The sequence below is a fragment of the Sinocyclocheilus grahami genome, unplaced genomic scaffold (genome assembly GCF_001515645.1).
Source record: "Sinocyclocheilus grahami isolate Dianchi unplaced genomic scaffold, SAMN03320097.WGS_v1.1 scaffold485.1, whole genome shotgun sequence".
Lineage (NCBI taxonomy): Eukaryota > Metazoa > Chordata > Actinopteri > Cypriniformes > Cyprinidae > Sinocyclocheilus > Sinocyclocheilus grahami.
The window spans coordinates 21451-36128 of record NW_015505664.1 but is presented as its reverse complement, the minus strand read 5'-3'; the positions used below and the strand labels follow the sequence as shown (position 1 = coordinate 36128).

At 34.9% G+C, this 14678-nt stretch overlaps 1 protein-coding gene across 1 annotated transcript in view; it reads left to right on the top strand.

The window, feature by feature from the left end:
- Positions 1–14678, top strand: part of LOC107553898 (Ral GTPase activating protein non-catalytic subunit beta) — a 51186-nt gene that overhangs the window by 31056 nt on the left and 5452 nt on the right. The window contains exons 13-24 of the mRNA XM_016236248.1: positions 157–304; positions 1426–1490; positions 1635–1773; positions 3856–3977; positions 5125–5307; positions 6752–6903; positions 8085–8272; positions 8352–8455; positions 9292–9447; positions 10779–10988; positions 11606–11764; positions 11870–12029. Coding sequence (XP_016091734.1) covers positions 157–304; positions 1426–1490; positions 1635–1773; positions 3856–3977; positions 5125–5307; positions 6752–6903; positions 8085–8272; positions 8352–8455; positions 9292–9447; positions 10779–10988; positions 11606–11764; positions 11870–12029 — 1786 coding nt within the window. The remainder of the gene's footprint in view (positions 1–156; positions 305–1425; positions 1491–1634; positions 1774–3855; positions 3978–5124; positions 5308–6751; positions 6904–8084; positions 8273–8351; positions 8456–9291; positions 9448–10778; positions 10989–11605; positions 11765–11869; positions 12030–14678) is intronic.

Sequence of the window (14678 nt, the reverse complement as noted above, 5' to 3'; positions counted from 1 at the left end):
AATGGAAAGCTTATTTATTCAGCTTTGAGATTGTCAGATTATCTCAATTTCGAATTGACCCGTATGACTCGTTTTGTGGTCCAGGGTCACATTTAGTAATTTACTCCGAGATAAAAATACTAATTTAATAGGCTGTGGTTCTGATTGCATTTGCAGGTTCTGTTGGAGGGGAAATTCAGCAATGATGACAACTCTCTTCATGACAAGGCGGTCACCTTCCTCTCCCTGAAGCTGCGATTGGTCAATATTTTGATTGGCGCCCTGCAAACAGAGACAGACTCGATCAATACACAGATGATACTAGGTACGGCGTCTGATCAATATGTCCATTTACTGAAATATTGTAAAACATAGTTCAGGCTCTAAAACCTGATTGGATGAGCCTTGTTCAAAACCTTGATACCTGATATACACAAACTTGTGACTGAACTCATATAAAAATGTCCACCAGCCATTAGTTAAGCTAATTAACCGTTTTAATATTTTGTATTCAATTGTTGTTGTTGTTGTTGTTGTTGTTGTTGTTGTTGTTGTTGTTGTTTATTAATACATTATTTTATAAAAGTTAATTATTTATACTAATATTTCATATTATTATAGTAATATAATATTACTATATTATAATAGTAATAATAATCATATTATTATAATTGTTACAATATTTTATTAAAGCTAATTAACCATATTCATATTTTATATTATTGTATTCAAAAAGTATAATTATTATTATTGTTAGTTATTATTATTTATTTATTATTGTTAAATTATTTTATAAAAACGAATTAACTATATTAATATTTTATATTATTAGATTAGAAACGTAAGAATAATAATAATAATATTAAATTTTTATAAATATAATTAACTATATTAATATTTTATATTATTTGATTCGAAACATAAGAATAATAATAATGACATTTTTATAAAAAATAATTAACTATATTAATATGTAATTATATTAACATAATAATAATAGTGATGATAATTATGATTATTCTTACATTATTTTATAAAAGTTAATTTTACCAATGTTTTATATTATTGTTTAAGAATACAAAATAGTAATAATCATATTATTTTTGTTGTTACAATATTTTATAAAAGCTAATAAAAAATCTTGTGTGATATAACTTGTGTTTGTTTGTTGGTTTTTATTGTATTTGTTATATTTGTAATAAACTGTTTTTGCCATGAAAATAGCCTTTGATGCTGACATGGCATTAAATAAATATATACTACTACTTATAAAAGCTAATTAATCGTATTAACCATATTATTTTTATTACATTATTTTAATAGAAGCAATAAGCCATAGAAAGATTATGTAGTGATTTTAAAATCACTCTTTTCTGAGTTGTTGATTTTTGCACATTTAATAGTGATAAGTGTCAATAATAATTGCGTGTGTGTTTGTTTTTACAGCGGCGATGCTGAATATCGTCCAGGATTCGGCTCTGTTGGAGTCTGTTGGTGCTCAAGCTGAAGTGGTACGATTTTCTATTTATTTATTTATGAACACAATGAGTTCAGAGAGAGCTTGAAGTAGATTTGAAGTGTCAGCGAGGTGATATGCAGATGAAGAGTAATCACAGTTCACCAGTTAAAAATGCCATTGTGTCTGTGCTGTGTAGGGCAGCGTGGACGGAAGCCATTCTCTGGCTAAGAGCCACAGTCGTAATAACAGCGGCATCAGCAACGCTAGCGCAGGCAGCTCCGAGGCTACGACTCCAGACAGCGAACGCCCCGCGCAGGCCCTGATGAGGGACTACGGTAAGCCCAGAGGGACACTGTGCACAACCGACCGATGCATTAGAGCCGTTTGAACCTCTAACTTTGAGCCGCTTTGCATAAAAGTGTGTGCTAAATTCATAAATGTAAAAGCTTAATAAGATTTCACCCATTTAATTAATCCAGCAATGCCAAGATTAATCAACTCATAGTGATTCTATAAATGATCCTGTTTTTATATTGTGCGTTCACATTTACCATATCAACTTCTTTTTGTGGGGCACAAGACATTTTGGAGAACATTCACGCTGCTCTTTCCGTTCAGTGAAAGCAGTAGGGCTGTCAAAATGGCTGAAAAACGAAATTCGAATTTTATACTTAAATATTATCAATATTCGAATTATACTAGAATTTAAAATGCATAATTTCAGTTAGGGGGGAAGAAAGGTTTTGCGTCTCTCCTGAGACCACAAGAGGGCGCATCGAGCAAAATATTACTAATGCACGTTTACGCAAAGCAATTAAATAACAGGTCTATCTTTGAAAAAAGTGCATAATGTTTAAAATAATGTTTATAAACCATATATAATTAATAAAGGTGCTTAAACAATTAGAAACAAAACAGCATCATGTATGTATGCATAGTTAATATAATACAAAGGACCGAAAACCAATCACAAAGAGTACTTTATTCATTTAAAAACATGAGTTGCAGTGGGATGGGGAAAAACCGCCATAAAGTCTTGAGACATGTTTTTTAAAAGTTGAACTTGCATTCATTTTACGTGGCTTTCTAAACATGTGGCACTCTTGTGCGAGACGCGAGTGCAACGCTGATAGATGTCCCTCTAGAAAATGCGATAAATATGTGTTCTGTGTGAATGGCTTGGTTTCAGTTTTGACGTAAACAACATCTCCGCATTGATGTTCTCTTTTTCCGCAATATTTTGAATGAACAACGCAGCAGTGCCGCATCTAGTGGCTTCAACTGGATAAGCTAACAAAAACATTACAATGCAATGACATTTACATTATCGCATTTCGTGCTCCACTGATAAGGCTGCCTGACGCAAACCTAAAATTAGAATGTGGATTTTTATTTTAAATTCGACGGATATTCGAAATTCGATTTTTTTTTTGACTGCCCTAGAAAGCATAAAATATCATAAAAGCACCTTAAACGTATCATAAACTAGCCAATATGTAAACAATCCCCATTTTTTTGTCTAGACCTCTGGGCCTCTTTAGTCGGAACTGACTGAAAAAATTAACATTTTGAATTTTTAAATTAGAATTTTTTTGCATTTTTGATTTTTTTGCTTAATCTGTGACTTCTGTCGCATTAGATACGTGAACACAAAAATATCACAGACATGGTTCGGATATGATAAAGAGTCAAAAAATAAAAAAGTAACACTTAGTACCTTTGAAGAAACTTTGTACGTGGAAAAAAAAATAGCTCAAATCTCCCAAAAATTCTGATATATAATAAAAAAAGTATTATTGAACAAAAATACATGACATTGATTAAAACAAAAAAGCTTGTATTTTAAGGTTTTGATCTCTTTTGACCGTGAAGGTACCAAGTGTCACCCTTTTCTTTTTAAAGCATTTATAAAGTGCATCCGAGGAATGTGATGTAATGCATGTTGTAGAAGTAGCATGGTGTTTGTCAAACATGTTAATGGTGCATTTTAATGTCAATTTTATTTATATAGCACCATTAAACACAAAACAATACAATAGCATGACTAAAATGCAGTGCAATGATGCTTCACCACTGGCACATTTTAAAATGCCTGTCTGCAAGTGAATGTGAATGGATATTTCTTTAAAGTGCGGCTCGCGTGGAATGTCTTTAACCAGTTTGGGTTCTGTATAATGAATGCTTCTGTTTATTTTCAAAGCATGACGTCATAACGCGGCTCTGTTATTATGATTTCGCTGGACTAGATCATCAGTGTCTGTGACTAGCGAGCGATAACATGTTCTTGTGCTCGTCTGTGTTCATGTGTATGGTTTACGGCTGCATCTCTGTGCCTGGCTTGCGTCTGGTGTGTGTGTGTGTGTTACTAACCCGCTGTCTGCGGCGTGCTGTGTGTTATATCCCAGCTCTCCACACAGACACAGCGGCTGGGCTGCTGATCCGCAGCATCCACCTGCTCACCCAGAGACTCAACTCTCAGTGGAGACTCGACATGAGCATCTCACTGGCTGCCCTCGAGCTGCTGGCTGGCCTCGCCAAGGTACGCTGACACAATCAGCTTTATATTTGTATTTATAAAACAGAGAGTTCCGGTCCTTGATTCTGATTGGTTGTTCAAAGCTGTTGTAAATTACTAAGGAACATACACCTTTGTTTACGTTTGTGTTTACCACTTTGTAGCAACCACAACTGTTTCTGAGGAGCTACATTGTTTGGTGGAAGAATACTGTTTTTATTAATATCATTACACTTTATTTGCTCTGTTTTATTTTGTGAAACCTTACTACGTATATGGAATAACCGTTTTATAAAAGCAATAAGCCCCGTGAAGCCGTGGTTTACAGTGAATTTATAGCAGCTAAAAGGGTTTTAGTCACTCATAAGCTGTTATAAATGCACTGTAAACCACGGCTTATTAGGGCTTATTGATTTATTATTGCTGTGATTTCAAAGCTGTATTTTCAGCATCATTCCTCCAGTCTTCAGTGTCACATGATCTTCAGAAATCAGTATAATATGCTGATCTGCTGCTCAAGAAACATTTCTGATTATTATCAATGCTGAAAACCATTCTGCTGCTTCATATTTTTTTAGAAATTGTGATACACTGCCATTCAAAAGTTTGGGGTCAGTAAGACTTAAAAGAAAAAATAAGAAAATAAATCAATATTTTTATTTAGCACGAATGCATTAAATTGCTCAAAGGTGACAGTAAAGACATTTATAATGTTACAAAAGATTTCTATTTCTTATTTCTAAATGCTGTTATTTTCAACTTTCTATTCATCAAAGAATCCTGAAAAATAAAATGCATCACGGTTTCCACAAAAATTTTGGAATAATGTTTTCATGTTTTCAATGTGTTCAATGTTTGTTAAGCAGCAGCATATTATACTGATTTCTGAAGATCATGTGACACTGAAGACTGGAGGAATGATGCTGAAAATACAGCTGCGTATCACAGAAATACATTACAGTTTAACATAGATTCACATAGAAAATGGCTGTTTTAAATTGTAATACTATTTCACAATTTTACTGCATTTGTTGATCAGATAAATGCAGTCTTGGTGAGCATGAGACTTCTTTCGAAAACATCGAAAAATCATAGTTATTCCACTTTTGGACCACTTTTCCATCTTTTTGTAGTTCTGAGTAAAATGCATGTTTGTTTGTTTGTCGTCCAGGTGAAGGTGAGCGTGGAGTCGTCGGATCGTAAGCGTGCCGTCAGCTCCGTGTGCAGTTATATCGTGTATCAGTGCAGTCGTCCGGCTCCGCTTCACTCCAGAGATCTGCACTCCATGATCGTCGCTGCTTTCCACTGCCTGTGCGTCTGGCTCACAGAGCACCCCGACATGCTCAATGAGAAGGTACGTCCCGCCTGACCTCAGCTTCAGCTGTTTCAGAGGCTGTAAATGCTGAAACTTGAGCACCAGCGATTGGTAAGGAAGCCAAAAACAAAGCTTGCGATTGTAATCAGACTTCCACATCAGCAGCCGCTTTACAATATTTAACTTCCAGTTTATGTCTCCTGCCAAATGTCATTTAGTTCAATGATAAATACTATTGCCTAAGGCTGCTTAAACGTGCAAGATGCACTAATGAAATCAAGAAACATTGTGATGATTTCATACCACTTTTGGTTTGTCTATTAAATAGAGCAGCAGTGAGATTCACATGCTCTTCTTGTTTAGCTTTATTTTCACGCCTCTAAGAAGTCTCTTCTGCTCAGCAGTACAGTAGAAATACTAAATACAGTAAAAGTTGTGAAATATTATAACAATTTCAAATAGCTGTTTTCTATGAATCTATAAAAATTTAATTTATTGCTGTGAATTTTCAGCATCATTAATGCAGTCTTCAGTGTCACATGATCTTCAGAAATCACTCTAATATTCTTCTACTCAAGAAACATTTCTGATTATTATCAATGTTGAAAACAGTTGCGCTGCACAATATTTTTGTGGAAACTGCAATACATTTTATTTTTCAAGATTCACAGATGAATAGATAGATGAAAAGAACAGCATTTATTTGAAATAGAAATCTTTTGTAATGTTATGAATGTCTTTACTGTTACTTTTGAGCAATTTAATGCATCCTTAATGAATAAAAGTATTTTTTTTCTTTAAAAAATAAATCTTACTGACCCCACACTTATTAACAGTAGCATGCTTTATGTATAGGTGCATATATTAAAAATAATAATAATTAGTGGAAAACGCCTTGAATTTTAATCAGATTTTCACTGTTTTTTAACAGTATAATATGTGAGCCTGCAGCACAAAAGCAGTGTTGAGTCGCTGGGGGATATTTGTAGCAATAGCCAACAATACATTGTATGGGTCAAAATTATACATTTCTCTTTTATGCCAAAAATCATTAGGATATTAAGTAAAGATCATGTTCCATGAAGATATTTTGTAAACTTCCTACTGTAAATATATCAAAACAAAGTTTTAAATTAGTAATATGCATTGCTAAGAACTTCATTTGGACAACTTTAAAGATGATTTTCTCAATATTTAGATTTTTTTGCACCCTCAGATTCCAGATTTTCTAATAGTTGTATCTCAGCCAAATATTGTCCGATCCTAACAAAAATTTTTACCTTGTGACTGGTTTTGTGGTCCAGGGTCACATATGTTTAAATGAATAAATATCAGGATATTTATCAAATTTGAATTAAAAGTCTGAAAAATAGAGATTTGTTGTTGTTTTGGCCACTCATCTGTTTTTTAGTCTTTAAGATTTAATCTGTTTAAGTTAATGATCACAGTCTTGTATCATATTCGTTTGTATCGTGCCTTTAAGGATTGTCTGATCGAGGTGTTGGAAATTGTCGAGCTCGGCATCTCGGGCAGTAAGTCCAAAACCGGCGAACAGGAAGTGAAGTACAAAGGTGACAAAGAGCACAACCCGGCGTCGATGAGGGTCAAAGAAGCTGCTGAGGCCACGTTATCCTGGTGAGCGTCTCTCATAAACCACCACTGATTTCTCTCCTGTGACATTTAAAGGATAAGTCCACTTCCAGAATAAAAATTCCTGGTCATTTATTCACCCCATGTCATCCAAGATGCTCATGTATTTCTTTCTTCAGTCGCAAAGAAATTACGTTTTTTGAGGAAAACATTCCAGGAATTTTCTCCATATAGCGGACTTCAATGGTGGCCAACGATTAAAAAAAAAATAAAAAAATTTAATTGTTACATCGAAGTGATTAAAAATAATATATTGATATTAGCGGAAGTATATCTTATACTTATAAGATATATAAGTTATATATATATATATATATATTTATTAACGAACAATGAACAGCACATTTATTACAGTATTTATTAATCTTTCTTAATGTTAGTTAATGAGAATACAGTTGTTCACTGTTAGTTCATGTTAAGTCAGAGTGCATTAACTGTTAACAGGCACAACTGTTGATTTTAATAATGCATTAGTAAATGTTGAAATTAACATTAAGATTAATAAATGCTGAAGAGCATTCTTAGTTCATGTTAGCTAAAGTTAACTAATGAACCTTATTGTGAAGTGTTACATATATTAATATAAATTCTGTCCAGTTTTATTGTGTTACTTTCAGTAAAAGTGTGGTTATTTTATTGGCTTGTGTTTTTTAAATTGAGTATCAATAAAATTATTGAGTTAAAATTAAAAAGTATTACAAAATTACTTTATATTATTTAATAAAATAATAAATAATTATTACAAAGCAGTTCGGTTTTCCGGCCAAGTGCATCCAGTATTTTCGGGTTCGGATCTTTCCAACATCACCTAATAAATACGTGCATCGCAGAGCTAATGCTAGCCGAACATTTGTGGTTAAAAAGTATATAAATATATATTTTTTCAGAAAATAACTGATCGTTTGGCTAGATAAGACCCTTATTCCTCCGCGTAGAGCTCTTTGAAGCTGCATTGAAACTGCATTTTTAACCTTCAATCCGTTGAGCACCACTGAAGTCCACTATATGGAGAAAATTCCTGGAGTGTTTTCCTCAAAAGACTTAATTTCTTTGCGACTGAAGAAAGAAAGACATGAACATCTTGGATACCATGGGGGTGTGTTAATTACCTGGGAGTGGACTTCTCCTTTAAGCCCGCCTCTGATTTGTGTCGCTGTGTGTTTCAGTATAATGCAGGTGTTGGGTGCGTTCCCGTCTCCCAGCGGCCCCGCGTCGCCCTGCAGTCTGCTGAATGAAGACACGCTGATCAAATACTCCCGACTCACTTCCACATCCCACAGCAACTTCAGATACTTCGTTCTGGATAACTCCGTCATTCTGGCCATGCTGGAGCAGCCGCTGGGAAACGAGCAGAGTGAGAGCGACACGCTTCACCTCTCATTCCTCCGGTACATTTCAACTCTGATTTCTTATCAATGCGTTTGTGTCAGCAGACCCCTGTCCGTCAGTCACCATGTTAATCAGAGGCATGTCCGGTCGACACGCGTGGACAATGCAGCTCTTCCATCAGCCTCGAGGAGCAAGAGCCAATCAGAAGGTAAGACGCAAGCTCAACCACCAATCAGAACGTAGATGTGCTTTCAGTAGCCAATCAGAAGCTATTAAAATGGCCTGTGAGAGAATGTGGCTTCTCAGATTTAGTATTTGGGAATGATTTGCATCTTGACAATTCAGCTGATTTGCAAAAAAGGCCCGTTTCCTAATTTGATTATGCTGAGTTCAAAAATATTATTAAAAATGACTTTTATTTATTACAACATACAACATAAAAATTAAGATTTATCAATAACAAAGCAGTCCGCTGTCAAAAGAGAGTATTTAAAATGCACAATTTCACCTGTAATCTGCAAAGCAGTGGAAAAATCTGTTTAAATACTCAATTTAATGCCAAAAAAAAACATAAATAGAAGTTTAGAAATAAATAAGCTTTTTCATAAAATCTGTAATTTTCTGTGGCTGTGTGGATGTAAAACACCCACAGATGAAGCGGAAAAGATCAGGCTCAGGTTTGCATTTTCTTCTGTCTCTGGCCGTAATTCTAACCTTGAGATCAGGATTAGGCATCAAATAATGTCATGCGTGTGAAAATGTGCTGAGAGTTGAACAAATCATTGTAATCTGGCTCAGATGAAGACAGGAATCATGCATTTGTGGTGTTTTTCTGCTGATTAAGGAGTAATGCTAGACTGCTTCACCTTGCAAATGATTATCAAAAGCAAAAATGCTATGAACATATTCACATATTTTGCGAGAAATTGTGACAGGCTCGAGCAAAACAGACACCCAAAAGGAGTAAGAAACGGGTATTGGATTTCATTCAGCACATGTGATGAGCAGTGTTATGATTATACTTGGTCTCTTTATGTCCTACAGCAAGTGTTTGTTCCTGAAAACCGACCGGCTCCCAAGAACGATGTAGGGATTCGGTTTAACGTCAAGCACAGGCCGTTCCCGGAGGAAGTGGATAAGATTCCGTTCGTGAAAGCCGACCTGAGCATCCCGGATCTCCATGACATTGTGGATAAGGAGGTAAAAAAGCCTCCGAACACTGTGTTAGCTTTCGTATTACACACTTGACATTGCTATGTGAAGGGTATCAAGTTTTCACATCATGATAATTTCTGAAGCTTTTATCACCGTATAGAATTAAGTTAAGAAAAAAATAAGTGCTGCCCTCTTGATAACAATTTAGTAACTTCTTATAGAAGCATTTATATACATTAAAACCATAAAACAGCACACACATAAAATTATAAAGTACACAAAGGTTTCAAACAGATTAAAGTGCAAATAAACAATAATAAAGTTTGAAGTTTATTTACTTTTCTGCTTAGAAATACTGAGATTTAGTTATAGCAGAAAGTACATTGAAAGATAAAATTGCAAGGAAACAACATAAAATACAAAGATAATAAAGAATCAGAACATTTTCAACCATTACAAAGAGACTTTAAATAGCATGCTTTAGTCCAGATTAAAGAGGTGAAATGTATCAAGTAAACATATGTTCCGAACAGATTTAAGTGTAAAGTAACACTAATATATTTAACAATAATAAAGATTCAGAACATTTTCAGTTCAGTCATGTTTTAGTCCTAATTGAAATGTTACAATTTTTTAAATATAAACCAGGGTTATTATAGTTAAATGAAGCTAAACCTAAAACCAAAACCATAAAAAACACGTTACTTTAAAATAAAATAAACTTAACCTGAAATAAAATATATGAAAAACTTTTTTCACTTCAGCATGTTGCCAAGCTTACTTTTCACATTTTCATTTAATTTAACTGAAGCTAAAACTGAAATAAAAAATATATTAAAAGCTATATAAAAAAAACTAATAAAAATTACAAAAAAACACAACTTTTACTAAAATTCAATAAAAATATATATTTTTAAACGTTAATAGTATCTTAATAACACTGGTCTAAACAAATGTTTGAAAATAAATAGCCCATTAAGCCTTTAATAGAAATAGCCTTTAATAAAAATTGCATAATAATAATGACAGAAATTGACTTTTTCATATTTGGTGATGTTGATGTTCCTGTTTATTACTGTGAAGCTGCTTTGAAACAGTCAATATTATATAAGCACTATAGAAATCAAGGTGATTCGACTTGACTTAAATATTAGTACTTGGTGCCAAAACATCATAGCATCTGAATGGCTGTTTAAAACATTTTAATACTGTTTGACTTCTCCATGATATCAGTTATGGGTAGCAACTACATGGAAAGAAGCGTTCCAACAATCTGTGCACCTCATGATTCACATGATTATGAAACATGTCACTGCTCAGTATGTGAGTGTTTTTCAGAGAGTCACACTTACAGTCGTCTTGTATTTGTGTTTCAGTTGGAGCAGCAGCACGATAAGCTGCGAGCCGTGATGGGAAAGCAGATCGATTACGAGACGAAACTGGAGCACTGTACGGAGGAGTTATGGAGGAACAAACCCTTCCCAGACCCGCTGACAGACTGTAAACCGCCGGCTCCCGCTCAAGAGTTTCAGACGGCCCGCCTCTTCCTGTCGCACTTCGGCTTCCTGTCACTAGAGGCGCTCAAGGTACGAGAACAGACCGTAACATGTTAGCATCCAATGTCTCTGTTAGTGAAGGGCCAGTATTTTTGAGGTTTTCAGCATTTCAGCTCTTCCTTTGGATCAGTTCCAATTACATACTTTGAAATTAGTTTTTGCGAAATATTGTGTACAATTATGTAAATTAAAAAAAATTTATTATAAGAATATTTTTAAACAATATCACACAGCATTTGTGATTTTATTTTTTATAAAACACACATTTCCTATCTTCAGGGAAAAGCATTGCCCTAAATCTAGCCGGTCCTTTGTGTGTGTGTGTGTGTGTGTGTGTGTGTGTGTGTGCTCAGGAGCCTGGAAACAGTCGACTGCCTCCTCATCTCATCGCTCTGGACTCGTCTGTGCCGGGCTTTTTCGACGACGTCGGCTACCTGGACCTGTTGCCGTCCCGGCCGTGTGACACCGTGTTTATCTTCTACATGAAAGCTATTTTTAAACAATATCACACAGCATTTGTGATTTTATTTTTTATAAAACACACATTTCCTATCTTCAGGGAAAAGCATTGCCCTAAATCTAGCCGGTCCTTTGTGTGTGTGTGTGTGTGTGTGTGTGTGTGTGTGTGTGTGTGTGTGTTCTCTCAGGAGCCTGGAAACAGTCGACTGCCTCCTCATCTCATCGCTCTGGACTCGTCTGTGCCGGGCTTTTTCGACGACGTCGGCTACCTGGACCTGTTGCCGTCCCGGCCGTGTGACACCGTGTTTATCTTCTACATGAAAGCTGGACAGAAGAGCAGCCAAGAGGTGAAACCTGACGAGTGTCCTGCTGTGAAAGTGCACTAGTTCCTACAGCAGGAATGCAGCTGGTGTCACAGGTGTGCTTTAATAATAATGAGCTTGTGTGTGCAGATCTTGAGGAACGTGGAGTCGTCTGCAAACGTACAGCCACACTTTCTAGAGCTGCTGCTGTCTCTGGGATGGCCGGTGGAGGTCAGAGGTCATCCGGGATGGACAGGGAGTGTGTTCACCAGCTGGACCATCAACACATCCAGTGGCGCTGAGACACCAGGTACACACGCACGTTTCCTATCTAAAAGAAGGATATATGATTAATATATTTGTGTTACACTCATGTCTAACATGATGCCTCAGTGTATAAGGCTGAACACCTCTGCTGTGACTTTAAATGCAGACCTCGAGCCAAAAACTCATCACCAAACACCTGTGACTTGTACGTACACTATACATGGACAAAAGTATTGAGACACCCCCTTCTTTAGAACAGAAAAGGGCACTTCCAAAACTGTGGCTACAAAGATGGAAAACATAATTCATGTATTTAAAAATTGTATTTCCATCTCTGTTGCAACAGTTCTGGAAGTGTCTAAAATGATTGTACGCATATCTACAAGTCACAGGTGTTTGGTGATGAGTTTTTGGCTCGAGGTCTGCATTTAAAGTCACAGCAGAGGTGTTCAGCTGGGATTAGGACTTGGCTTTCTGCAGACCAGTCAATCTAATCAATTTTTTTTTACCTTGCCTTACACTGAGGCATTGTAATGTTAGAATAGAAAAGGGTCCTGTTCAAACTGTTGCTATAAAATTAGAAGCACACAATTCTCTAGAATATCATTATATGCTTAAACATTCAGATTTGTACTCATGGAAATTACTAAAGTAGTCAAACCTGTTCATTAGAAGGGCAATCTTTTGGCAATATAGTGTACAAGCAAGCCTAGCTATTCAAAATCTTCGTCTGCAGTTTAATAATATTGACCTATTACTTTTGCTATTGCTTTTGACCATTAGGTATCAGTAACATAATTCATTCAGAACCTGTTTTATGGACATAGACTTTCTGTACCACACTATTCTGCTGATATGGAATGAGTTTGATTACTTAATCAGCTATATTAATAGAAATGCTTCACTGGGGCAAACAAAAAAATCCTAAAATAATAAATAGGATAGCCCATAACACCAGCAGTATCCAACATTTCTCAATCATGATCTTACTCAGCTAAATGTGACTATATTCCTTGTTTGTTAGCTACCTATGCACATACAGCATACGATGTTAAAAACGTTCTACATTATGAACCATAACCCAAAAACCGTTAGCGTCATACACTGTAGATAATTGTGACCCTGCCTGTGGAAACCCAGCTAGAGTTTTTTTTTTTAAACCGTGGATGAGTAATTCAGCCTCCTTTGAGATCGTTTTGACAGACATGTTTATTGCTAAGTTTAGCGTGGCAAAATAGAAGAGCAGCCATAATTCGTGTGCAGTGTATGGGTTGCCATGACAACCTCACGAGCTTCCTGCTGCTGCTCTGTGTAATCAGAGTATGAATTTGTAGATTTTCTATAGCAAAACTAAAATGTGTTTAAAAGTGCGAGTGACCAAATCGTCCGGCTCGGTTTGCACCCCCCCCTCTCCTCGATTTGAAGACATCTCTAATTTGACAGTTTACCGTCTGATCTCACTCGTGACTCTAGGCTACGCAGGACGGGACGAAACCATGCACTGAATGGGGGGAGATAATTTTGCCGGAAATGCAGAAATAAGCTGTAATTTTGTTTTATTTTGTAACCCTTTGGTAGATACATTTATAATTTCTATTACATTACTACTGTTACTACTAATAAAACAGATCTCATCCTAACTTCCCCCCCTTTAGCTGTTATAAATTCACTGTAAAGCACGGCTTCTTGGGGCTTATTGCTTTATTTTATATGTCTAATTTTTAGTAATTTTAGTACTTCAACTTCAACTTATTTTATTTCCGTTAGTCACCAAGGCAGTATTTGTAATGAGGATGCATGGTACACTTTTGTTTTGTTTATTTCAGTGTTAATTTAGTATTATTCATAATACTGTTATCATATTCATTAATAATTTGAATTCACTTTTATTTTTATATTTTACTTTTTTTTTTAAGTAATTTTGTGCATTTGCCATTTTTATAAATTTGTTATGTTTCTCTTTAACTTTAATTCAGTTTTATTTTTAGTCATTTTAGTACTTACATTTATTTAATTTAGTCACAAAGGCAACATTTCTAATTAGGTATATACGGTACGCTTCTATTTTGTTTATTTCAGTGTTTATGTATTATTTATATACCATTGTTTATATTTATTAATAATTTATTATATATTTTTTTAGAAAGATTTTCATTTTATATTTTCAGTTTTCATTTTAATTTTAAATTTAATCATTTTGTTACATGCTTTTTTATTATTGTTTATATTTCTGTTTAACTTTAATTTATTATTTATTTTAGTTTTAGTAATTTTAGTACTTCAATTTAAACTTATTTTGTTAGTCGCCAAGTCAGGGTTTTTTTTTTTATCTAATATTTATATTTTATTTCAGCTTTATTAGAATAAAAAATGACTTTATAATAGTTTTAGTTAATAATAACACTGGTTTATTTTAGGTAGAGCACTTGTCACATGGTTTAATTTAGCAGATTAGCACAGTTTTGTCATGTTAACAGTAAAATGACAAGAAAACAGTTGTCCATTTTTATAAATGTATAAGCATTACAAAAAACAATTTGCAACAAACATAAGTCAGCATGATTATCTGAAGACATGTTTTACTGTCTTCTCTTGATCAGACTATAAAGATAAAACACTGTGTCTGTGTCTGTGTCTGTGTGTGTGTGTGTGTGTGTCTGTCTGTCTGTCTGTCTGTCTGTCTGTCTGTCTG